The 25,159-nt window shown below is 48.3% G+C and overlaps 2 protein-coding genes across 3 annotated transcripts in view; both read right to left on the minus strand.

Annotated features, from left to right (window-relative positions):
* LAMB1 (laminin subunit beta 1) overlaps positions 1 to 17,424 on the minus strand; it is a 46,786-nt gene extending 29,362 nt beyond the window's left edge. The window contains exons 1-13 of the mRNA XM_086609702.1: positions 17,388 to 17,424; positions 17,073 to 17,242; positions 14,537 to 14,672; positions 12,473 to 12,546; positions 10,345 to 10,533; positions 10,174 to 10,237; positions 8,476 to 8,678; positions 7,050 to 7,170; positions 6,686 to 6,874; positions 6,143 to 6,322; positions 5,613 to 5,725; positions 4,544 to 4,623; positions 1,865 to 2,000 (exon numbers count right to left, since the gene is read on the minus strand). Of these exons, the coding sequence (XP_086465828.1) occupies positions 1,865 to 2,000; positions 4,544 to 4,623; positions 5,613 to 5,725; positions 6,143 to 6,322; positions 6,686 to 6,874; positions 7,050 to 7,170; positions 8,476 to 8,678; positions 10,174 to 10,237; positions 10,345 to 10,533; positions 12,473 to 12,546; positions 14,537 to 14,672; positions 17,073 to 17,242; positions 17,388 to 17,424 (1,692 nt within the window). The remainder of the gene's footprint in view (positions 1 to 1,864; positions 2,001 to 4,543; positions 4,624 to 5,612; positions 5,726 to 6,142; positions 6,323 to 6,685; positions 6,875 to 7,049; positions 7,171 to 8,475; positions 8,679 to 10,173; positions 10,238 to 10,344; positions 10,534 to 12,472; positions 12,547 to 14,536; positions 14,673 to 17,072; positions 17,243 to 17,387) is intronic.
* Positions 17,425 to 22,463: 5,039 nt separating this feature from the next.
* LAMB4 (laminin subunit beta 4) overlaps positions 22,464 to 25,159 on the minus strand; it is a 42,862-nt gene continuing 40,166 nt past the window's right edge. The window contains exons 33-34 of one of the 2 annotated variants that reach the window (XM_086609713.1): positions 24,059 to 24,212; positions 22,464 to 22,603 (exon numbers count right to left, since the gene is read on the minus strand). In XM_086609713.1, coding sequence (XP_086465839.1) covers positions 22,464 to 22,603; positions 24,059 to 24,212 — 294 coding nt within the window. Of the gene's footprint in view, positions 22,604 to 24,031; positions 24,213 to 25,159 lie in introns of both variants that reach the window. The other variant, XM_086609712.1, reaches the window with a different exon arrangement.

Consider the following 25,159-nt stretch of genomic DNA (forward strand, 5'->3'; position numbering starts at 1 on the left):
GAAAAAATACATCCACCACCTTCCCTTCATCCCCTAGGCAGGTGGCCTTATCATAGGATATCATAGAATCATAGAATGGTTAGGGCTGGAAGGGACCTTCAAAGGTCATCTAGTCCAACCCCCCTGCAACAAACAGGGATATCTCCAACTAGATCAGGTTGCTCAGGGCCTCATCCAACCTGGCCTTGAATGTCTCCAGGGATGGAGCATCCACCACCTCTCTGGGCAACCTGTTCCAGTGTTCTACCACTCTCATGGTAAAAAATTTTTTCCTAATATCCAATCTGAATCTACCTCCCTCTATTTTAAAACCATTACCCCTTGTCCTATCACAAGAGGCCCTCCTGAACAGCCTCTCCCCATCTTTCCTGTAGGCCCCCTTGAGATACTGGAAGACCGCTATAAGGTCACCCCGGAGCCTCCTCTTCTCCAGGCTGAACAGCGCCAACTCTTTCAGCCTGTCCTCATAGGAAAGGTGCTCCAGCCCTCTTATCATCTTCGTGGCCCTCCTCTGGACCCTCTCCAACTGGTCCATGTCCTTCTTATGTTGGGGGCTCCAGAACTGGACGCAGTACTCCAGGTGAGGTCTCACGAGGGCAGAGTAGAGGGGAAGAATCACCTCCCTCGACCTGCTGGCCACACTCCTCTTGATGCAGCCCAGGATGCGGTTGGCCAAATTAGTTAAACAGGACACTGGCCTTTGGTACATGGTCAAGAGGAGTTCTGCCATACCATCCACTAGCTCCTTCAGTGCTCTGGGATGAATCCCATCAGGCCCCATGGACTTGTCAACATCCAGCTGATATAGTCAGTCCCTTACGATTTCAATGTCCACAAATGGAAAGTCACAGTTCCCACACTCATGGTCCTCTTGACTCAGGGGACCAGGCAGCCCAAGGTCTATCAGTATGATTAAAGTCTGAGGCAAAAAAAGCACTGAATGTATCCGCTTTGTCTTCATTCCTATTAGTCAGATGATCATCTTCAACAGGTATCGGTCCAATGGTTTCTTTAAATCTCCTCTTACTATTAACGTACTTTAAAAAGCCCTTCTAACAGCCCTCACCTAACAGCAAAAATCCTCTGCCTCGGCTGAAACTGCAAAGTGGCTGCATTTTGCCTGAAATAAATAAATTAGGACCAAACGCCTCAATTGCAGGCAGACAAGGATCTGCTGCTTTAGAGAAACCATTATCTCATCTCCCTGACTCCTTGCTGGAGGCAAAAATAATTGATGTAATCACCTAGCTGCTGTTAATGAATTAAAAGCAAGACTGTGTGGCGGTGAACGGAAAGAGGCAGTGACCCTGATGCACCACGCCAGCGGGCTAAACAAGCAAGAGGCAACCTCATTTACCAAAACCAGTTTTTAGCACAATCAACCATGGGTTTAGTCATTATTAGAAGAAATGCTACTGACACACGGAAGCTCTAAAAGCAGCAGCAATGTGCTTAAACGCGTGCTTTGCTCCCTCCTGCTTTCAGTGGCACCAAAGACAAGAGTCAGGGTCGGTGTCCCAACGCTCTTGAGATAAGAGGGGAAGGAGAAGTGGGTGCAGTGGGTACGTACGCAGTGGGGTAACGAGAGGGGTGCTGGCAGGAAACAAACAGTACAGCCATGATCAAAGAAACAGGTTTAAAAGGAAAAATGGCAGTTTCCCCCCGCTAACTTACTACATGATTTGTCGATACTGGGATTGAAGAGCTACAGGTTGACGGTTTTCTGATACAATTCAGTTTTGTGTTTTTCACATTTCGATTGCAAAACACTCAGGGTATAAAACAGATGCTTCCAACACTCAAATGGTGAAAAAACTTTCCCACAGCTGTCCAGACATACCAGCCCACTAAAGCTGTTACTCACGGGACCCAAGCTGGCCTCCTCCGCCTCGTAGATGTAATGATCGAGCGAAATGAAGTAATACCCAGGCTCCACCTGGTTGCACTGACGTCCAAACATGTGGGGCCGGCATTCACATTGGCCGGATTCACTCGAGCAGCTAAAACGGAAAGCAGTGAATTTACAACACATCTTGGCTGCGCTGAGACACAGCTAGAGCCAATTCCAGCTTTGACGTTTCAGGTGGCACAGGAAGAGAAGCACTTCTGGACACTGCTGCATCCAGACACGAGATGTTCTTGGGCTCTGCAGCTGGACCATCAGCTCTGCTCAAACGGCAGCGTGGTGCCAGGCACAGTCTTGGCTCAACCCAACTATCTTTCTCGTAGCCTAGACAACTCCTAGGCTTAGGCTGTGAGTGAGCACGGGCCAGTAAACATTTCCAGGAGGCACTTTGCATGTGGTTTCCTCTGTTTGGGTGGTGGGAGTATTTCATGCTACGGATGCAGGCGGTTACCTGGGGCCAGAGAGCAGTCCTGGGAGACCTTCACTTGCTACCACAGACGTAGCCAAGAGGCATGTCTGTTCTGCAAGCTGAGGGCAGACTTCAGCTGCAGGCTTGCAGGTCACGCAAGCAGCGTATCTGTTTGTATGGGCTCAGGCAAAGCAAGAACATGCATGACCCTGCACGCCCTGGGATGTCGAGCTGCTCTTCTATGCTGCAAAGTACATCCCGAGAAGTCACCCATTAGCAGCTTGGAACAGGGGAAGACCATACCTGGCTGCTTTAGAGCAGGATGGACACAGCCAAAGATGTGGGACAGAGAGAGCCATCGCTGGGGAATGGAGGTCTGTCCAGGGTGACATACAGCAGCTCCACTTCCTTCATAACGAGCCATTTTCTTTTCTCAATACAGCTCTATCCCCAAACAGCCTTTTGGCAGTTATTGACCCCAGAGAGTCCACCCCACTTACGAAGAACCCTTGGGCAGGTTGTATTTTTGCATGTGCCCATTCACACTTTTTCATAGGAAGGTCTTTTGGTCCACCAAAAGACACTCCTTCCTTTAAATTTGAGTTGAATTAGAAACATTTTCTGAACTCAAACCCCTCTGGTTTCCATGGAAAATCTCCAGGCTTCTCAAGCCCCCATTCTAACAGCAACTTTTAACTGAAGCCATTTCTGAAATTGCAGAGATTCACTTCAACATTCACTTTGAGATGCCAGAAATGCCCTGGCTGCCTCAGAAGGGGAGCTGGGAAGTTTCCCCTCTGGGCACAGTGATGACTCCATTGCTGGGGTTACAGCGCAGGGATGAATTTTGGGTGAGGTGTGGCTTCCCCAGGCCCCACATCCCACTTCCGAACCCTGAACAGGAGGCCAGGAGGCGGCAATTTGGCAGCTGAGGACAGGAGCCCCAGGGAGGGCAAAGCTCCCCCTTCCCACTGACCTTAGAAAGCAAAGCCGGGAGCCAAGCCAGGCTTGGTGGCTCCCGGCGGCCAGAGGCAAGCACAGCTGCTCCCCGCCCGCGCCTGGACACTGCGTGTCCCCTCCCCGCGCACTTTTGCAATCGCTGGGCTCAGCACGTGGGAAAGGGGCTGCAAAGCCTTGCCTGGCCACATCCCAGTCAAGATCCCAAACCCCTGGTAGCGGCTGTGCTGGGGAGCCAGGGGGGCCGTTAGGGGCTGAGGACAGAGGAGTAAATTATCACTAACGACCACACTGCTGAGGGGTAATAATTCACTCGGGAGTGGAGGGGAGAGACAGCCCACAGGACATTCCCACGGCCATTCCTGCCACAGATGGGGTGTCCGCAGGCTGTGACAACCTACAGGAGTCACACCGGGACCAGTCCCAAACTCCCCCAGGTCTGGTCCTGCAGGCTGCAGCGGGAAAGTTTGTGCACCTTCCGGGAAACTTCTGTGGCTTCAGACAAAAGCAGGATGTTTCAAAGGGTTTGTGGAGGGAAGGAAAAAAAACAGAGCAAAGGAGCGTGCTGCTGTTGGAAAGCCTGAAACTTTCCACGCAGAAAACTGCTCTGATCAGAGAAGCAGTCTGGCTACCCAGCACCCCTCTGAACACGCATTTAAGCCAGGACTTTCCATACTCTTACTGATGGATGCATCTTCAAAACCTACACTTTTATCTGAAAAATCTCCATCTCCCCAACGGGCACTTCCAGGCCCACATCCCACCCCAGGCAGCAGCCCCAGGGCAACAAAGCAGTATTGTGCAGCCAACGTGCTTCCCCCACCGCTGGTGGACAGACAGACAGACTGGCCAAAGGGCCAGTTAGGGAGCAAACCAAGAGCCAGCCTGACTGTCTGTGTCACCGCCTGATTCCTGCTTTGATCCTGTGACAGCAAAGCTTTGACATGGACCATATCCCAGGTTACGGCCACGGCAGAGCTCCAGCCACAGCTCCTACCCTGGCTTACCAAAGGCAGAGCTACACTAAAACCAGTTTTATGTGTTTATCTGCACCAGTGGCCCAAACGGAGGCTGCTCAGCATGGAAAAGACACAAATGCCTCTGTCACCCCATGCTGCAATCAAGACTTGCCACTTTCTGCACACTGGAGCAGAAAGATGGTCCCAAAGGTCCCCCTCCAGAGCACATAGAGCCCTGGGTGTTGTGGTTGCAAACGAAGCGGAACTCGCCAGGGTGAATGATTACAGGGGAGTAACTGGGCTGAGACTCACTTGTTGTTCAGTGCTCCTCCCTGGTCACAGTCGCACGGCCGACATCCATCCATGTCGTTGCTCAGGCCCCAGTGCTCAGGCTGTGGGACAAAACATCACCAGTTCTATAAGTCGGTGCTGATTTAAACTCATCTACTCTAAAGACACATTTTGAAATACTCAGTATAAGCTACTCCAGACTACCTCCCTACCCATCAATCCTGCTCCCCTGATTGTGAGTCTACCGTCACGACCACCAGCACAACCTCCCCACCCGCTCTCCTCCACCTTGTTGACCATCTCAAGGGCCTGAGAAGAAACAACATCTTTCTAGCTAGCTTTAAAAGCAAGATTCAGGACCCAAGCTCAGAGACCTCACTCCTACTGTACCATTTACACCAGTTTGGACTCCTGACACAAGAAGGGCTTGGAAAATCACAGCTCAGTACATCATCACACCGCAGCAGAGCCGCGTGTGGGATGGTGGGGCTTTGTGTGGGGCACTGCCCTTGCAGAGCTGCTACTCTGCAACTTGGTGGTTGGACAGCCAGACAGACTTGTTTAGCTTTTCCATGTAGTTCACTGTTAGATAAGACAGTCTGCCAGTGTTTATACAAACACATCCAGTTATCTGACAGTGTGTTTGTGTAACACTTCAGCATGCATAAGCACTATATGGAAATGTACGCGTATGAAATAATCCCTGTCTAAAGTAGTGGCTTGTATAGAAAGAATTTTTTTGGTTACACTGCTTCTCTGGCTATTTTGTCTTTCACCCCAGCTCCAGCAGAACTGCCCCAGATCCCTCATTTTCACAGAGCAACTGCAACAGGTATCCTCATGTCTCACTCCTTACAGTCCAGGGAATTAATTTCTGGATGCTCTTGTCTGCCCCGATGTGCCTCCCAGCTCTCCATAACACCCCGCGCTTCACAGCTCCCGACATCCCGAGGTGCCTGCTGCAGCCTGAATGCCGGGCACCCGCTCGCAGGCAGTCAGGGATGGTGGCCAGCACCTCGCTCCGTGCTTTCCGCACGGCAGCCTCCCTCGCACCAGCGTCTCCTAAATTATTTTATGGTAAACTACTTACCAGGCAGCGATCGCACTGCTTTCCTGTCACCAGGCGCTTACAATAGCAGTTTCCTGTCTCCGAATCACAAGGATTCCCCCCGGGATGGGTACCCAGAGGATTACACGCACAAGCTAGATTGAGAAATACAAATAGGCAGGTCAAATTACAGCATTGGAGTCACATTTCAGACAGCATCCAACTCAAATATTTACGTTAAAGCTTCCCCTAAATTCTCCAGGACAGAGATTAATTGCACACTTTGCTCACCACCTTTCCCAGTAAAACTTCCATGGGTTACAGACTTATAATTAAAAACAAATAAGGAGGATTCTGCTATTTCCTCTGAATGCACTAGAAGGATCAGCTGGGAAACTGAGTTTTAAGGGTGAGTGGACTCCAAGCTACAGTAAATCTAAAAGGATGTTTTTCATTTAGCAAAAATATGAAACAAAGGGAAAAAGCCCACCCCAAAACCAAACTTCTCCCGGCTCTAGCAGCTCCTCAAAGAGCTTTTGATCACACGTAAAGGAACATATGTTTTTACTTACACTGACAACCCGCTGGGTCATCAGCACTCAGGCCATAGAAACCTTCTTTGCAGAGGTCACAACGCTCCCCTTCCACAAATAATTTACACCGGCATTGTCCGGCAATGAGGCCAGTGGAGAAATCAGTGTAGCGATCGCAGATGCCACCATTTTGGGAGCCAGCTGGGTCACAGTTGCAAGCTAAGAAGGAAGCATCGTGCACGTTTTATCAACTGCTACAAAAGAAAAGGCCAAGTCTCACACTGAATTATTTAAACTCAGCTGCTGTGTATAGAGAGTGTACCATTCCTCCAACTATCAGACATGACATCGGTTGAACATATAATGACCAGATAAATTTCCAAATTCTCAAAGAGAAAACAAAACCCAGTCAGGCTCGCTCGAGACCTCCGAGACGACCACCTTCCCTCAAGGATCTATGCGTGGGAGCACAGCACTGGCAAAAGATGGGGAGAAAAGCCTAAATTCTCCAGGGAAATCTCTGGAGGGTCACAGCCAGGATACCACAGTCATTCCCACCCCAAGGAGCGGGGCTGCACTTACGCTCACAGACGTCAGGGTCCCGCAGATCTCTCTCCGGGTGCTGGAAGTAGAAGGGCTTGCACTGCTCGCAGTTGCGTCCTACGGTGTTGTGCTGGCAGTCGTCACACACTCCCCCGCTGGTGTTCCCCGTCGTCATGTACACAGCCATGTCAAAGTGGCACTGGCTGGAGTGGCCGTTGCAATTGCACTCTGTGGCAAAGGCAGAAAGCAAAGAGTCTGGTCTCAGGGCAGAGGCAAGTTTGCAGAAAAAACACACCAAAGTCAACCAAAGAACACGCAGGACTTTAGATATTGTCACAGGTTCCCAAGTAACAGCATATAACGCTCACACCAGACTCCAGATCTGCATTTTACTCAAACTCACTTTTGCAGGCATTACTATTACGGCCTTCAGCGGGTCGCCAGGGTAAGTCATGGTAGAAATCCAAACACTGCTCACAGTTTAACCCTTTGGTATTATGTCTGCACATGCAGTGTCCGTGGACCTGTCATCAAAAATAAAAAAAATAACTACTATATAGATGGTTATAAAATAGGAAGGGAAAAAAAACACATGCTTCAATTAATGCAAAATGTAGCAAGTACATAACAGACATACTTTTGCAGACTCTAATGCACATAACTGCACATAAGAGGACATAAAGGGCCACAGGAGCGTCCTTTACCTGCCAAGGTAAGAATGTCCTCATATAAATTTGTCCTTTCCTTACTGGAACTAATGCCTGAGTAAATGCTTTCAGAATGAACATGGAGAGCACAGTTCCACGCAAATAATCACAAAAGCCTCTTGGACCTAAAAGTTAGCTGTTTATTAGCTGTGAATTAGCTATTAACATGCACCTAATTGTATCAGCAGGTCACCAGCCCAGCGCCTTCTTTTGAGCCTTATTTTGGTACTCAAAGACAACTATTTTGGTTCTAGCAAAGACAATAGATGGTTTGGATGGGTTTTATCCATTAATCCCAGACTTTGCCTGCAACATGCCCAGAAAAAGCACTAGCAGACCCATGGTGATTGCGTGGCAGCCGCTGCAGTAGATGATGGGGACAAGCACTGGAGCCACGATTTTGAAGTCAAAGCCAGTCTTACTGCTGCTCACTTGCCGAGACAATCACTCAAAGCCCAGGGCAATGCTCGCCGACATCTCATGGCCCTCAGGGCAACCCACACAACCTCCCTGCATGCCTCCACATTTTCATCCAGTTCATAACTCACTCATTAACAGGGGAGTCATTACTGCTCGTCAGGCAAAAATCATGGGAAAAACGAGAACCCAGAGGGATGTGGCACTCGTGCAGCAGCGAACAATGCAGGCTGCAGGATTTTCCTTCAGAGCTTGCTGTTAATTAGGGCTACAGCCTCCACTTCTCAGCTGATGATAACTGACACAAACGCAGGTCACGTTTCATTCACAAAGGTGTTTCATTCTTCGATGCCTCTGTTACTTAAATTCGAGGGCAACCAAGTCGACCCACACACGTGGCCCCTGGTCTCTGGCCCCATACGGTTACAATCCCTTTCTGCATTCCTGCCTTTTAATTTCATCAGCTCTTTAACATAATTAGAAAAGGAATGCTAAAACAATTTTCACCTAATCTGAGCTCTCTGTGCTTGATTAACACCAATAATGATGGATATGTTTCCTGATAAGGAACAGTTTTAATGGTGTTCTTGTTTGAAAATTAAAGGTGAGGAGTAGCGGGGCAGAACATCACCTTTAAATTCATGTTCAAATCACTTAAGAGGCACAGACAGGAACAGCTTTATGCAGAAAAGTACAAATATTTACCATTCCTTCCACTTCTTCATTAAAGCCATCCACTGGCGCACACTCGCTGGCGTGTCCGTAGCAGAAACAATTCCCGCGAACCACCATGTCGTAGATGGCATAGTAGTACTTCTCTCTGATCTCCATCCTCGAGTCCAAGAGGTTATCACCCAGCGTGTGCAGCTTGACGAATTTGACTCTCAGATTTGTGATCTTCAACAGGTCTGCAGGGGACATCAAAAAAACACAAACCCCGTTTTGGAATTATTTACCAGATATTTTACTGAATGGGAGGAAGCCAGAAATTACTTCCCAAGCATACTTCCTATGGGCAGATTAGATCAGATTTAATTTCAGCACTTACATAATACACATCACATCGCTTCATACTCTCAAATTAAAAAAAAAAACAACACATTATTTTACTAGAGGTTGATCACTGTATAAGTTAGTTTAAGCTTAATTAAAATTAATAGTCTATTGTATTGCAAGCATATACAGGCACAAACACAAATATTAAAGGCATATGCAACAGTATCACCACGGAGATACTTGCTCTTTGGGGTTTTAAAATGTAAGAAGTGCAGAGATCTGATATTGAGGAATGCTGACAAGTGGACCAGGAGCTTAAAGAGATATGAGCTTTTTGGGAAAAAAATCATAGTTGGAAACAAGACACAAATATATTCTTTCTTACGCAGCCAACTTTCCTAGCAGATGTAATTAGCTACATTTTGCTGAAAGAAGCAACGCCCCAGCACTGACCAAACACAAAGGAGAAGTTCTCAAGGGATAACCCATCGGAAGACAATATTGCAGTAATTAATTCAGTCTGCATGTTCACTTTGATATTATGAATCCTGTGCAATTTCTTATGGCCTTGAAACTAGGCTTGAGAAAGCCCTTTGAGCCCATGAAAGCAGAGTTTCTCCTTTAAAATGCTGAATAAAAAACCCATTCAACTGATTTAGCAACTAGCAGGCACTTTTCTACTTTAGATTTTTTCTTCTGCTCCAGTTAGTTTTACACTGAAGGACATGAACCAAAACTAAGAATGAATACTAAATCGGAGGTCAGGTTTAAGGCCAAGCACTGCAGTTCCCTACTCACACCAAAAGCCCCACGAGGTTTCTCTTTGAGCCATGCTCAGCAACAGACCTCTCTACCTTTGCATTCCTGGACCATCATGACCGTACACGAATGCCGCAGTCATCCGTGTTTTACTACCACATCTGTGTGGTCCAGCCACTCAGTGCTATCAAAGTCAGTCGTTCTAAAGTCATGACTCAGATGTTCTCAAAAATAAACCACTACCCCCTTGATTTGAGCTAGAAATGCAAAATGATTTAAGGACCTCTGTAGTTCTGTTTCTTTCCTTTCTGAATACTGTACAGTTACAGGATCATGTTCCAAGGTTTCTCTTGGTGACTGCATGTATTTTGGGGAGAGCAGGTCTTTAATGGAAATAAATCCCTGATCGATTAAGAAAAGGACGAACTACAAGAATGCACGTAAAAGCAATCACTTGAGTTGACAACACTGATCATTATTTCCCAGTACGTCATTGTCTGAGTCAGGAAAAGAAGCCACGTCACAAATGTATTCATATGACTTCAAAACTGTTATGGGGACTAATGCATGGCTTTATTTGTGGGGTTTTGTAAGCAAATAAGTACAGAAATGCTTTCAAATGAGCCTGGAAGGTAACTATATACATACTTTGAATCCTTGGACTGTATGGATCTTCGATTCGAAAAGCAGGATCTAAAACACGATATATTACCTGGAGGAAAAAGGTACAATGAAAGATTTAGCTTTAAAAATAAAATAATCTGAATTTGTATGGAAAAAGTCTATACAATAAACATATTGGAAAAAAAACCCTCTGACCTCTCCCTCCGTTGAAGGTTCAATGTCGGAGTATCGGGAATCACAAATTATATCATCCACTTTCTTCATGGGTCCAGTTGAAATCCCAGGAAATGAACTCTCACAGTCATATGCAAAATACCTATATACTTGCCACGTTTTTCCAAAATCGGATGATCTTTCTATCAACATTGCAGCAGGACGAAATGTCTAATAGTAAGAAAACCAAGAGATTTTATTCAGTTAATTATTACGTGCATTTACATTGAGCGCTTTTAGGTGTGAGCAATCCATGTGTCTGGATTTTAATCTCTCTGCACTATTTCCGATATTTGGAAATATTAGACATATTTTTCTGCTGCCATCCCACTTTCTGCTCAGAGGCAGATCTTTGAAACAACACACATCAAACCACAGACTTCATATCTTTAAAAAGACAGCATTCAGTGGCCAAGTGCTTAAACACGCTTATAATAAATAAACAAATCTGTAAGTCTTTTGGATCCCAAGCTGAGGGTTAAAGTGGGGCTTTAGGGGGTCTAAAGGATTTTTTTCACTGCTTGAAGAAAGCAGCACAGCCATCTTCCTTGCTGCACCTCCTTGCCTAATCTTCTGCAAAGGACGTAATGGGCCTCCTTGCCTGCCTTGGGGACCAGGAGGCCACTTTCAGTGCTTCCTCTCCAGCTCTGATGCCCAGAAGCTCTTTCTGAGCAGTTATCTCTGATGCTCAGAAAAGCCCGGGGTTGCCCATCTCTCTTTGTCTGACCACACTACCTTTTGCAGCGTCTCTGCCACCCAGCACGAGCTGTCCTCTGTACTGCATTAAGAAAACCTTCTTCTTTAAGGAGACTGAAAGGTTCAGCTTCATCCACTCTTGCTGCATTCAACTCCCCCAGTCTCGGTGACTCTACTCCAGCTGCCTTGCCCAGACTCCGGCAGGCTGCATTCGCTTCACACAAACCACCTTCCTTCTTACCCATACGTATGCAACTCCAGAGCAACTAGCTAATGAGATTTTTAAAAGATTTTTAATCCTTCTGATATAAAAAACTCGTGTTTCAACTTACAAGCTGTATTTCAAAAAGCAGATATGAATTTAACACCTGGCTTGCACCTACCAAGAAACACCAACAGCCTCTTCATTGGTTTTATGTGTTCTGAGGAGGCCCTCCAAGAGCCACGCACAAAAGCATTCAGTCACAGCTGGAAAGAAATTTCCTTTCTGCTTCCCGGTTGAAAATATCACCCAACTTACAAACTGGTATCTCACCCAGCAAAAAATGTAGCAACCCAGAGGTATGGCAGCTCCAGTGTCTACCACACAAACAAAGCCAACAAATCATCATTAGAACTATCTTTCCCCCGCAGTCTTCCTCCTGATGGCAGACCAAGCACAGCAGCACCAGGGCACGATGGCCACAGCACCCACATCATGTCAGGGATCTCTTGGGGTTCCCTTGCTGCTGGGGGCCAGCAGAAAGGACCACCTTCTACCTCAGCCACCACTGTGGGGGAGGGTAAGAAATCCAAGCCAATGCGACAGGAAAGAGGAACCAGCTTTCCTAGAAATCTGGGTGAAAACTAAGAGATTAATTTGTCTACATGCGAAGAGCGGGGATTTAGACCTGCAGGAATTGCAGCCTCTGAAACCTCAGCTGAAGCTTGCCACTAGCGCTTGCCTGCGATTTTAGGATGTACAGGACATAATCTCCCCTTCCAAGACATCTGTTTATAAAGAAACAAAGACACTTTGTTTACAGATGTTCCTTCTTCCTGAAGACCTTTCCATTTGCCAAATAAAAACCAGTACCATGGCCAATTTTTTTTTTTAAGAAGAAAAATCCTTGCTACTACATGATTTAGCTAATGATCTTCTAGAACACAACCACCACAGAGAGACACCAACGAAATCCCAGCTTCAGTATGGCTCCTGCAGCCTCACTGGAGTTCAAACACAACTCAAGCCACAAGTCATGACTCAGCCTTCCTGCGCAACTTCAGCAGGAGTTAATGGTTGACAGCTCTAAAGAAGTCAGGCAAAACAGCTCAGACAAAGCCCAAATCCCAGATACCAAAAAGATGTGAAGAGCTAGGAGATCTCTCATTTCCTGGTGTTTTGGGGTTTGGGGTAAGGCTGTGGCTTCCTTACCTTGAAGGTCATAATGAGATGAGTGAAATGAAACTCAGCCTCCAGGTTCAGCTGGATAGTCACATTTTCCAAACCTGCAGGGGCAGAGAAAAGCAGCTGTGCAGCAAACAAGGACACCCTCCAATCTCTACATCTAAATTTTGCCAGAGTTCTTTGCTCTGGTGGCGCAGAGACTCTTTGCCACTTGGCTGTGTTGTCAAAAAAGGGCCATGAGGGTTAGTGCATTACTGAGGTATAGGGGAGACACCAAGGACCTGCCGAAGACTGTATGACACATGGGATTCCTGTGCATCATCTGCACCAAAGCATGAGCCAGCATGGCCATTATTTCAGACTGGGTAATACAGCAAACACTAACAGACATAGAGGAAGGATGGGAACTGCTACAGGCTGGATCCTGGCACCAAAGCGTCCAGTGGCTCATACGACTGAGGATGCTGAGCCCAGACCTGCGTGGTGACCCCGGGCTGTCCTCACACCCCGCAGCCCGACTGGCAGCAACAGAGGCACAAGCATCTATAGTCCTAACACCTCCGATGCCACTGATGGCTGGTGGGGACTGTTTCCCACCTCTCTTCACTCCTTCACTCGCTCTGGGCTCTCCTGTCCATCCGGATGCAGCAACAGTTCCTTTACAACCTGTTTTTTAAATATCGCTAAAGCAACTATCCCAGCCCTGCTTTGTGATCGTGAGGGCTAGGAAACCAGTGGCAGGCAAAAGGCTTTCCAAACTCTGTTGCAGACTACCTACCCTCAAGGACTCTACACAGAAAGGAAGAAAAACAATTACAAATATTACTTTGTCATGTGAAAAGACCTCTCAAACCAGCTGGATACTAATTATACTGTAGTTAGAATTTTTTTAAAAAAAAATAACGAAGATTTACAGAGAGGAGAAAGGATAAGAAATTAAAATGATAAGCCAGTAAAGCGCTTCAATTTTCGACCAGCTGTAACATTATGTGGAGCATACAGCCATGGTCCCTTCTGCTGTATGCCTGAAGAGAAGAAAACATGAGCTGGACAGAACGAATCATTTGTTTTTTATTGTTGAAGGACATTTTCATGACCTTATGAGCCAAGAACTTTTCTGTGTGAATGCTGCCAAGCCTGTTGCAAAAAATATGAATTATCTGGAACGCTGTAAGAGAGCTGCTGGAGACACGCGGCTTGCTAGGCTGCTCTAAATGGTTAAAAAGGATTTAGTGAAAACCTTTCTTTACCGGGCAGCAGAAATGTTACAAATATTACCATTTTATTTTCATATGCAGTAAGACAGCTACTGCCAATGCATTATCCAGCTGGCTTTAAGGCTTCAGGGTAGGACTGCTGTTTGAGAAACCTCGACGCCTTGTTTTGTGTATGAAGGCATGCCAAAAGTATAACCATAAAAGTAAAAAGGGCAGAGGAAGGATTAAAAAAATTTTAAAAAAGCCACCAAACTAACATGCGCTTTTTTTTTTAAACTAGCTGGCTTGTTTGTAGTGTTCATTTTACTGCTTAGCATATGGATACAGGAATTCAGGGAGCCCGGGAGAGAGAAGGCAGTTTGCAGGGTGAGCAATATCCTTGGCTTTGATCTCCCGGGGCAAGACAAGGAAACGGGGTCTGCGGGCAGGACGGCAGCCCCCTGCTCTGCGCCCAAACCTCCTCCTTCTACATCCTCCCTCCAGCCCAGCAGTGTGGGGAGGCCGGGGGGAAGCCATGGGGAAGCCCTGCGGTGCTTCCTTGGCAGCTTACTCCTGGAAGGCTGCTCCGCTCCCGCTGCCCAAACATGAGGGAGAGCTGGAGCCAGTGTGGGAAACTTTTCTCTTTAGGAAAGGATTCTTGCAAAGTGGTGGGACGGCTCTTTCCAACACTCCCGAAGGGCTTCATGATGGATTAAGGATTGCTCCAGGGCACACAAAAGTGGCAAGTTCTACTCAGCCCTCCTCCAACAGCATGACGCTTCCCAGGGCAGTAACCACCAGGCCAGAGATAGCAGCAAACCCGCAGACACCCTTAAATAAAAGGAGGGAAAGCAGCTCCCAGCCCTGGAAGTGGCTCCCAAACAAACCCCCGTACCATTTTCCGACTGCCACCAGAGCTTCAGGCGATTTGGAGCGAATGTGGTGACAACGTTTTCAATGCGATGACTGTCAGGATTGAGAGTATCATGGAAGGGATCCTCGGAGTCACATATGAAACATTTTTTGTCCTCCTGAAACCACAAAATAATCAGCATTACTGATTTTACCCACGGGGCAGTAGTTGTTTCCTGCAGATAAGGGTATTTTCCATCCATATCACATTCCACTCATTTTGCCTGCAGGAGTCATCAAAGGTATTTTTTTTGTTGAAATGATAAGTGTATTTACCTTTATGAATTAATGCAAATTGTCAAATGGAAAATATGCCAGGAATTCCATAAACTTCATTTTTAGGAGTATGTTCTCTATTGAAGCTGCAGTTTCAGGAAATCTCTTCCAGCGCACGTATTGTCCAGCAGAAGTCAGAACCAAAGGCAGCATCTACAGAAAACCACTGAATTGCTTCTGTACAAACGTACACGTGCAAAACTGCATCTTCAACAATTTGTGCGAAATAACATTGGCTTTTGGGAGGTAGCTTGGGAAGTAACTTACTTGGTAGTAAGAACTTACTTGGTAGTAAGTTCTCTGCATGAGGGATACCTCTCCAGTGAGGCTCAGTGCACACCAAGGGGCTATCAGCGATTTAGTGACTGAGACCTTTCAGCGCGGGGTTAACTTTACTCTGAATCCAGCTTGTCAAGCTCCTACCTAAACCTTGCATCTTCACCTGCAATTGCAACCCCAAACTCTGCACATAAATCCAGTTTACACACACACTACAAGGTGAACCCATAAAAAAAACATCTGGGTGCAAATCTGGCATGTACTGCTCGGGAAAACTGGACGCATCTTCACCAGGAGGACAAAAACCCATCATGACTATGAACAATGCTATTTTTACACTGTCCTGGTGCCTAAAACCACCACTTTCCAATTTTGCAAAGTAGGATGCGGACCGAACCAAAAGGGAGGGCTCCTGCTCAAGCCAACTCGCAGTTTGGTAGACTGGTGGGGCAGAGAAGGGAGAGGAGCTCATCACACTGCAGCGAGGGAGCCCCCACCACCAGCAGCTCATCTCCGCCAAAAGGTACAGAGGTATCATTCCTCCAGTGGGTTTGTGGAGACAAATGTGATGCTTTATCAGCCAAGAATGTGAGAGCTGACAGGTCTGTGCCACATAGGCTTTCCATTTCACCGATTTCGGCTTCAGCAGCTCCTCCCAAGCCCGGCACTTCACTCCCCACAAGCTCCTGCAGACTCCTCCAGCAGAGAGCACAGCAAGAGCAGGGGTCCCGGGGAAGACGTCCTCTCCTGCTCACTCCAGGTTCCTCTCTCCCAGCACCACAGCCCCCGCCTCATGCCACGACTTGCTCCTTCTCACACCAAAATTGAATCCTAGAAGGCCCAATCCTGCAAAGTGCTCAGCACCACCAAGTCCCATGTTATTAAGAGGATACTCAGCACCTCCCCTCAATTTCTTCAATACCACCTCATGGTTCAGAACTAACCAGGGACATGCCAAATGCTGAACCGGGGCTGTGAGATCAGGCATAAGGGCGCATGTGAACTCTGAAGTGATGCTTTTTACTATGGCACTTCAGCGTTTTTTCGAACAAGAAAGCACAACAAAGGCACTTTGTCGTTCACCAGAGATGCTAATGTCGTTAAAGGCAATCCCGACATACTCCAAAAATCTTCCAGTGAAGCTAAACCCCATGTTACATCAAACACTAACTCTAGTAGACAGAGCAGTACAGTAAAACTAAAGGCAGAGGGGAAAGATTTGGTAACTTCGGGGTGCAAATGGGCCAAGTGCTACAGCCCCTCAGGCAGGGCTCCTCCTGCTTCCCGTGGTTTTCCTTCCAAGTGCCAGAATCCGGCCCTATTGTCTCCACAGCAAATTGGGCCGGAGATTATCCCTTTACTTTCAGTTCAACAAAGTTCCACTTCTAACTGATAGTTTATTCTTCTCCACCATCGCTTCTGTCTCAGAGATTTTAAGTCTGGTGAGCTGCTTCTGGCTTAAATAGTAACGAGCTTTGTGTTTTCCACCAGATGTTGGAGACAACCGTATTTGCATCCTTTCACTTGGAGACCATACAAACGTAATTACATTACGGGAAGAGTGGCCAAAACGCTACCCGGGTCCTACAGACCACTCTCAGTCAGGAAACTGTCTAGACGGCTCCGGGCAAGTCTGAAAATAAAGTATTAATTGAACTTACTGCGGCACATTCCTCTTTATTGACCTCCACAAGGAAAGGGGGGTCGGGAGCCGAAAGCCGCGAGGGGTACCCCGGACCCGGGCTGCTTTGACGGGGCCGGGGGTCCCGCACAGGAGCTCGGTGATGCCCCACCGGAGACCACTGCCCGCACCTCCCTCCCGCACGCAGGGGCTTCTCCCACCGCACCAGCCCCGGTGACGCCCGCGGGCGCTACGGGACGTGATGCCCGGCCCCGCCGGCGGGGACCGAGCTCTGCGGCCGGGCGGGTGCCCCGGGGTGCTGCCCCCCCGGCGAGGCGCTCACCTGGAGGTGGCTGACGATGCAGTAGGGCTCGGGCTGGCGGAGGCCGCAGGTGGAGGACGCGGAGAGGCGGGCGGCGCGGCCGATGAGCAGGTCGCCGGTGGCGGGGTAGCAGCTCCCCTCGGCGCAGCCGTAGCTGTACTCCGGTTCCTGAGCCGCCGCGGAGCAGAGCGCTGCGCGGCCGCGGAGGGAGAGAGGGATGAGAGAGAGAAGCGGGAGCGCGGTCAGGCTGGGCGCCCTGAGCCGCCCCGGCGGGCGTTGCAGGGGCTCGCCCAGCCCGCCGTGCCCCGACGGCGGCCGGAGCGGGGCGAGAGTTACCGAGGCAGAAGCAGAGGCACAGCGGGAGGCGGCCCATGGCGGGCGGCGGGCACCGGCGGGACGGGACGCGACGGGACGGGACGGGGCTCCCCTTCCACTCCATGCCGCCGCCGAAAGCTTCTGCTCCGGCTGCTCCACGCACGCGCCGCAGCTTCCCGCGGCTCCCGGGGAGCGGCTCCGCGCCGCCGGGCGCCCCCCGGCCCTCCTCCTCCTCCGCCCCGCCGCCCCCGCGGGGCCGGGCCGGGCCGCCCCCCGCAGCCCCTCCCGACCCGGCCCCCCGCCCCAGGGCTGCGCGGCCCCGCCGCAGCGGCAGGCCCGGGGGAGGGAGCGGGGAAGCGGCTGCCGTCGAGGAAGGGTATCCCAGCCGGGGTGGGAGCCTGAGGGGAGCGGCCCGGCGGCGGGCTGGGGAGAGGTCGCCCGCCCCGCTGCAACCGGGGAGCCGTGAGGGGGGGAGCGGAGGAACTCTCGTCCCCCGCCACCGCAGGATGCGCCCTCCCCAGCTTTGGGAGCGGGCTCTGGGCAGGGGGCAGCAATCGCGGGGGGGGCAGGTGTGTCACTGAGGGGGCGAACCCTCTCCATGCGCGTGTCTGTGGAGAAACAATGCAGGACTGGGGTTTTTCCTTCTGCCGGGGGTGCCGGTGGGGCTGGGCGCCCGGAGGGGCGGAGGGATGGCGGATGGAGCGTACCTGTGCAGCAAGGCCGAACCCCAGCGAAGGGCCGGGGGGTTGGCAGCCGTCGCGCGTGATGCTCAGCCGCCCCGAATCGTGCGGTGCTGCGGTGCCAACGGAGGTGGCTCGGCGGGGCCGTTCGCGGGGATGGCGGCCATGCTGCCGTACACGGCCGGGTCCGGTGCTGGCGCGGGCAGGGAGGCCCGCGGAGCCCGGGCCGGCCGCCGCCGGGCTCTTTGCCCTTCGGTGGGAGCATGCGGCGCCGCTGCCTGCCCGGGGGAGCTGGGGCGGCTGCGAGGGGTGGGTGGCTGTGCCAGGGCTGCCCCCGCGCTCCTGACCGCCCGCTTCGTCTCCCTGGGCTCTGCCCGGGGACGCGGGGGCTTTGGCGGCCGGAGGCAGAGTCCCCTCGGCACCCGGCGGAAAGGGGTACTGGTGAACAAGCACTGGGGAGCGGGTGGGAAGGATGGATGCAGCAGTTTGAGGAGCGCAGCCCCGGCTGGGCGCAGGCTGTCAGGTGCCCGGGTTTGTGTGCCCGGGTTTGTGTGCCCGGGTTTGTGTGCCCGGGTTTGTGTGCCCGGGTTTGTGTGCCCGGGTTTGTGTGCCCGGGTTTGTGTGCCCGGGTTTGGCTTGCGCACGTGCAGTGCGTCAACTCGTGTAAATCTTTACCAGGTACCGGTGTCCCCCAAGAACACTTTGCCCTCGGTATCTGCAGTGTCGGAGTGGAAACACACCGCGGTCTGTCCGTCCCAGCAAGCCCTGCCGAGGTAGGTAAATATGTTCGTTCTCATTTTACAGATGGATAAGCCGAAACAGAGAGATACCAAGTGACTTGCCCTAAAGGTTAAACACCAGGTCTGAAACGTAACCCAGGATTCCCGATGGAAGAACCCGTGGGGCTGTTTCATTAAAGATGCCCAGGAAATTAAACCATTTTAAGCTGACAGGGCAGGTATTGTAATTCTAAACCTCTTCTGCAATGTGATCTTCTAAAGTCACAAACCTAACTCAGTTTCACAATCTTGTCATGTAAATCACAGCCCGGCTTTGTTTGTAAGCTTCAAGACAAAAATATTTTTGTCCCTCTAACAGAAAATGTTTTATTCTGCCGCAGTTAGAAACTGCCCCAGTCCAAGGCAGATGGGCAGGGGCATCCTGCAGCTTCGCTCTGAGTGTTAGTGTGCAACGACAGAGCGTTTCGTTGCCGCTGGATTTTTTTCTATCCCATATTTTTTCAAGTTTTATTAAAGTTTTCTCCTTTTTTTTTTCTGTTCCATAGCCTCGTAGAAGTCCTGTCCTCCCCCAAACCTAAAATGGGCTAAAGTTGCCCTCCGGAGCTCCCTGCCACTGTGGTTAGGCTCCTTCGTGCCTTGCCACAGATGATGTGACGATGTGCTGCATTCCAGCCTGGGGGTGACCCTGCTGTGTGGCATCAGGGATTGAGTTGGGGCTGCAGTGGTGACCACTCACCCTGTATGGGGAACGCAGCCATGGACCACGGTGGCCACTGTCACCTGTAACCATGGTCGCGCTTCAGAGGTAGCTAAAACCTGGGTGAGACCACCGGCATTCACCGTGTGAGTAATTAGGTGCAATGAACTTGTTCATGTCTGTCCCTCTCTGCAGTGCTCGTGAGCAATAGCTAGTGGGAGTATTTTAATTTGACTGATTCTTCAAATGATAAAAATTTGGGCTTGTGTCATGTCCTATCCCTGCGGATGGTGAAATGGCTTTATAGTCTTGGGGTGTCTGTGTTTGTGCTGAGTTGGAAGCCTTCTTGAAGAACCAAAGTTCAGAATTTGACCGCAGTGGAACCCACTTGATCATGCATTTTCTTCCAACACTGCAGTGGTTGAATGCCTAGCAAACAGAGCTGATGAGAACATTTTTGATTAAATATACCTTTGATTATATGTGGTTTTGGTTAAATGTTTACATTTTGATTAATGTCGTTGAAGTCAAAATGCTCCACAGCAAGATAGTGATTTCAATAATTTTTTCAATAAAAACTTTTCTGAAGCCAATTCTGTCCACAAGAAAGAGAGAAGGACGAACTAAAAATAGGTATTTTTGATGCAGATACAGCATTTTCTCACAAATTAACTTTGCAAAAACACTTTAAAAGTTTTTGGACCACTTCCAACAGGGAATGCTGCACAGTTGTAAACCTCAGAAGCTGGCACAAACTGGGTTTGTTATCCTGTAGCTGCTGGTCCCGTCAGGTCTGCTCGCTTTGTGTGTCTGAGCATGCTTGGAGGAAGGCAGGGGAGGTCACACTCCACACTGACTTTCTTCTTCCTGTTTCTGCTTTTTTCCCAGCGATTTCTATTTCCCCCCATGGATGCATCTCCCCTCCAGGCCACAACTGCCTTCTGTTTACAGACTTCTCATCCTCACGGCTTGTCGAAAAACATATGGCAACTCTCACAGCCAACGGTGGATTTTAGGAGGAAGGTTTCTTTCAACTCTCTGCTTGTGAATTCAGATTTTTAAAGCCATGAATGAAATAATTTTGGTTTATATACAATTGGGGATTTCTTTCTAAGAGCTTCAGTTTGCCTGTTTCAGGTGCAGTGCAGCAGGGCCACATTAAAACCTGCAGGAAATCCTTCATTCGCTGGAGCATGTGAGCAGCTTGGTGAGCTGTGTGCTCTGAGTAAACCAGAGATGCTTGATTTCATTATGGCAAAGTCAATCTAAATACACTTCTCTGATTACAGCTCAGTAACTTCTAAAGAAGCACCTCATAGATGATTTTTTCAAGTGCTAAAATTCAGAAAAAGCTAAACCACAAATTAGGTGTGTGCCTGCACTCAGGTATCTCTGTTAGATTGTTTCAAAGTTATAATTTGGTTCCATCATTTTCACAATAGAAGCTATTCTATGGGTAATGTGTGTTGTGCTGTTGGGTGGAGCACAGCTGGTGTGAGTTAGAGGAGTATCTTTGAAATCTCATCTGTGGCAGCAGTTCCCACCCAAGCCCCCCACTGCATACAAATGCTACTTTGGCTCTTGTAAACACACCGTGATAACTACTAAGTGAGGGTTTATCTCACTGCATGGAAACAATGCTTGCTTTTAGATAAGGATTGTTTTACACTGCTGCTGGCATGAGGACGCGTAGATGCTAAGAGCCCTGTATTCCTGCACAGCATTCCTTGTTTTACAGATGTGGTCTGGGCTACATCTGAGCGCTCTGCAGCAGCGCTGGGTTCCTCACACCAGCTGAATAAAGTCCATGACGGATGCCTGCTGTGGGACCGTCCAGATGGGAATGTCAAGACTGGTTTAACTGCGGAAAAGCCATCATTAGTCAGTTCAGCGTCCTGCAGGAATATGAGTGGGATTTTGAAACTAAGGCATAGCTCACTTCGGTCTTTTTCAAACCCTTGCCCTTCTGTAGCGTTTGCTTAGCCCCAGGCTCCTTCTTTGTATTAAAAAAAAAAGAACTATAACCTAAAATTTAGGTCAATTCCTGGGCTCTTTATGGCTACAAGAAACTGCCGTCTGAATCCTGGCTTTTGTGAAGTGCTGCATGTGGGATTAAAGCCGGAGAAACATTTTCAACATTTGTGGCCCCGTAGACTCACTGCTTAAACCTAAGAGCTGGAGTTATTCTCCAGTTGTTGGTTGCATTAATAAAAACCATGAGAAACGCCTTATAAGGGTAAGAAAAAAAGGTATTGCAGAAGGGGCATTGACAAATGACCCTTAACAACAACTTAAAAATGATTTTTAAGTTGTTTTCAGCATTACGCATCTGTGCACTGCCATCCAGTGGGCACCGGGGAATCGGCTCCCTGTCACCCACCTCCAATGTCCCTGCACATTTTCAGTTAACGTCGGGGGACCCCCATGTGGTCAGGGGTTCCAGGTAACCCCCCTACTCCGTCCCAGGGAAGAGAGGGGGATGGAGGAGTGACGGTACCCTGGGGATAACGCCGGTCATCCGCAGGGATGGCTGCAGAAGCCCGCAGCCCTTCTGCATTGCCCCATCCCGGTCTGTGCTGCCCCATGTGGGGTCATGGCACCAGCCATAGGATATTGTAGGGTTCAGCAGAAGACAGAGGGTCTTGGGAGTCTCTGAGGCAGTTACCTGTATTTCTCTGAGCAATCCTTTTGCATTTCCATCTCCCTTCAAGAAGCAGCCGTGGCCTGTGGGCAGGAGTGTATTTTAAAGCTCCCTCAAAGACTGCATCCCGATTACTTTATCAGCTGATTTATTTAAAGGTACTTCCTATTTCTGTATAAACTCAACGGGACAAAAAACCCAAGAGAAAGTTACATTATTTACTGTGCCAAAATATGCGCCTTTAGATGAATTTACAGAGACAGCCCTCCGTGCCAGGAAGCTCAGGAGGTAGCAAGCATGAAGATTTCAGTTGCACTTTACCTGATGTCTGTTCAGACCCTAACTTTTGCATGTTGCATACTTGCTTTCCTGCTCCGTGATTTCATTTTTAATGGCCATCACTTGTCCTTCTAGTTGTCTCAGTTGCTCTGCCTTGTCTTGTTTGGTTTGATTCAGGTCCTGAAGCTTCTTCTCCAAATCTGGAAGAGTAGAGACATGCAGTGATGCTTATAATTGTTGTGTAAGTAAAATCCAGGGATTAACAGCATTTCTTTTCCCGGCAGTTTTAGAGGCAATAAGCCCATTACAAATGGGGAATGTTATATATGCAACTGGAGGGAAAAGTCTGGCTTCTGGATTGGGAGAGAAACATGACAGCCTTAAAGAAATTAATTTCTCAGCATGTGCTTTTGTCCATCAGCTAGGATGGGGCAGGACATGGAGCTCTTAAAGGAGTTGGCTTAAATGGAAACACTCAGAGGAATGGTGTGTCTGCCGATGTGTGTAAAGCCTAGAGAATTCGGGCTTAATGGGCTTAGGTCTCCCTCATTTAGAGGAATGTTTCTGCTGGTCCCTGTGAAGCTACACCAGTGTAAACACACTGGTAAAGAGTCAAAGTCATGTTATTCACTGCCTGTTTCCAGTGCACTTATCATCTGGGCATTTGGAGTGACTGGGATGCTCTTAACGCTTCTCCTCAAGGTATGTGCTTAAAGTATCTGTTTGGGTCCTGTCCTGAAGAATTTGCTCCCGGGATGGAGTTTCTGCTTCTGTTTTGTTGATGTTACACAGTATTTTCAGATGTCAAGCCTGGCAGGATCCTAGGCCCAAGGATTCCCAGTGGAAATGCCCAGACCTTCACTACAAGCAGAATTAGGTTCCCTGTGTGCAATTTCATGAGATGTACTCTTCTGTTTTGGTGACCCTCTAAACACACCAAACTCAGCTCTGTTACCCACGACCCCTCTGCCTCCCAGCCACAGCCCCATAGGTCCAGGACACATCAGCTTCAATCTCCATGGCAGTGCACGTAGGTAATGACACCAGAGTGTGGACCAACGTGACCAAGGCATGTACTTGAGCCCTGCTGCCTGCTCTGGGACATGGACATTTCTCTGCATGTTCAAACAAGCCAGTATTTGTACCTGGTTTGTTCTGCCATTGCTCAGAGATAAAGTCTGAAGGGTAACAAGTATGGACTGATGAAAAACAGCCACCCTGCAGCTCTCTATAACACAAGCTGTTGCTCGGGTAATGTAAGAAAAGACAGAGCGCAGAGGAAAGATTTAAGGTCCAAACGCCCAAAGCAAGTGTATAAATCAAAGTTCCCAGCTAAATCTGCAGGCAGGTTTTATGCAGATTGTGCACTCGTCCTGCTTTTAAACTGTCTGAGTCAAATCACTGCAAGTCCCTGTGTGGACACTACTGAAACTCTGCTTATAGCCACCAATTTATGTCAGAGAAAGTACATAAGCCAAATCAATTTAACTGCTTTTAAACTGTTCGGGTAGCTTCAAGCAGGGATTTCCACCAGTTAAGTTGTTTTATACCTGATTTCAGGTGAAGCTAGTCTGTTAGTGTCTGTGGGCAAGGAATTCAGTTTAGTTTGTTACTGTCAGAGTTTTCACCGCTTGCTATGGAAGTAAGAACACCACCTGTTATTATTTTAATTTTTTTTTCAATCTCTTCAGCCAGTTTTTCTGCTTCTTCTTTCAGTTGCTTCACTTTTTCTAGTGTTACTTTTGGAGGTCCTCGGGCTTTTAGCTTTTCTTGAAGAAAGGTGTACTTTCTTTTAATGTCAGCAAATTCCTGTAACAAAAAGCCATTACTTAGTTTAAAAGCATGTCATAATTCATCTGGTATACCAAAGGGAGATTTTTATACCTTTTTTGAATATCCTTTTTGAACCAAACTTTAAGTTTCTGATTCTCTTAAAGAAAAATAATCCCTGAGTATACATTGAACAATGATTTGCAAAACCTGATAAAAATCAATTAAACTGCCAGTGGAGCAATATAAAGCGTCAAGGGAGGGCGAGGATGTAAAGAAAATATGGTTTAAGATTTTTAAAGCTTATGCTGTTTTTGCTTCTTTTGATATTTTTTTTTTCTGTAAATTTCATTTTTGCTATGAGATTTAATTCAAATTTAATTAATTACCTGTAGCATCTTTTTTTTAGTTTATTTTTGGCTGTAGTAATATTTAGTGGCTAACTCCATTCCATGCCAATTTAGGTTGCTGTCGAGGCTGCAGTTTAGATTTCTATAGGGTTTCTTATAACCTGGAAGCTTGGTCATGCTCCAAGCTTGCACTGTGGATGCCTGGTTTTCCTTGCAATTTTAGCAAATTTCTAGCTGCCTCAATGCATTCTCAATTCAATGCATTGGAGCTACGAAAAAGCACCTGGCTGGCCAAAAACTCCAAGTAACTCCCACAGTAGTTTTCTCTGAAGGAGAACGGCATGGGATGAATGGCCAGGCTGCTTCCATCACTCAGCATTTTAATATCTGTTTTTGTTATTTCTTCTGTTGTGTTTACTGGTGCCCATGGTGACTACAAGCCTTATACACAGTGTAAAGAAAAATGTCATGGAGTAGCCAGAGAACCAGAGAAATGCCTGTGTTTTCTTTCATTCAAGCAAACAGAAGTGTTATTTGCCAGAAGCCTTAAAATAAAAAAGAAATTATTCTTAACCTGTGGCATTTTACACTGCATGGCATAAGGAAAGCGTTAGCACAGTTTTGAGGAGAGCAGGG

This window comes from Tauraco erythrolophus, chromosome 4 (assembly GCF_009769465.1).
Source record: "Tauraco erythrolophus isolate bTauEry1 chromosome 4, bTauEry1.pri, whole genome shotgun sequence".
Lineage (NCBI taxonomy): Eukaryota > Metazoa > Chordata > Aves > Musophagiformes > Musophagidae > Tauraco > Tauraco erythrolophus.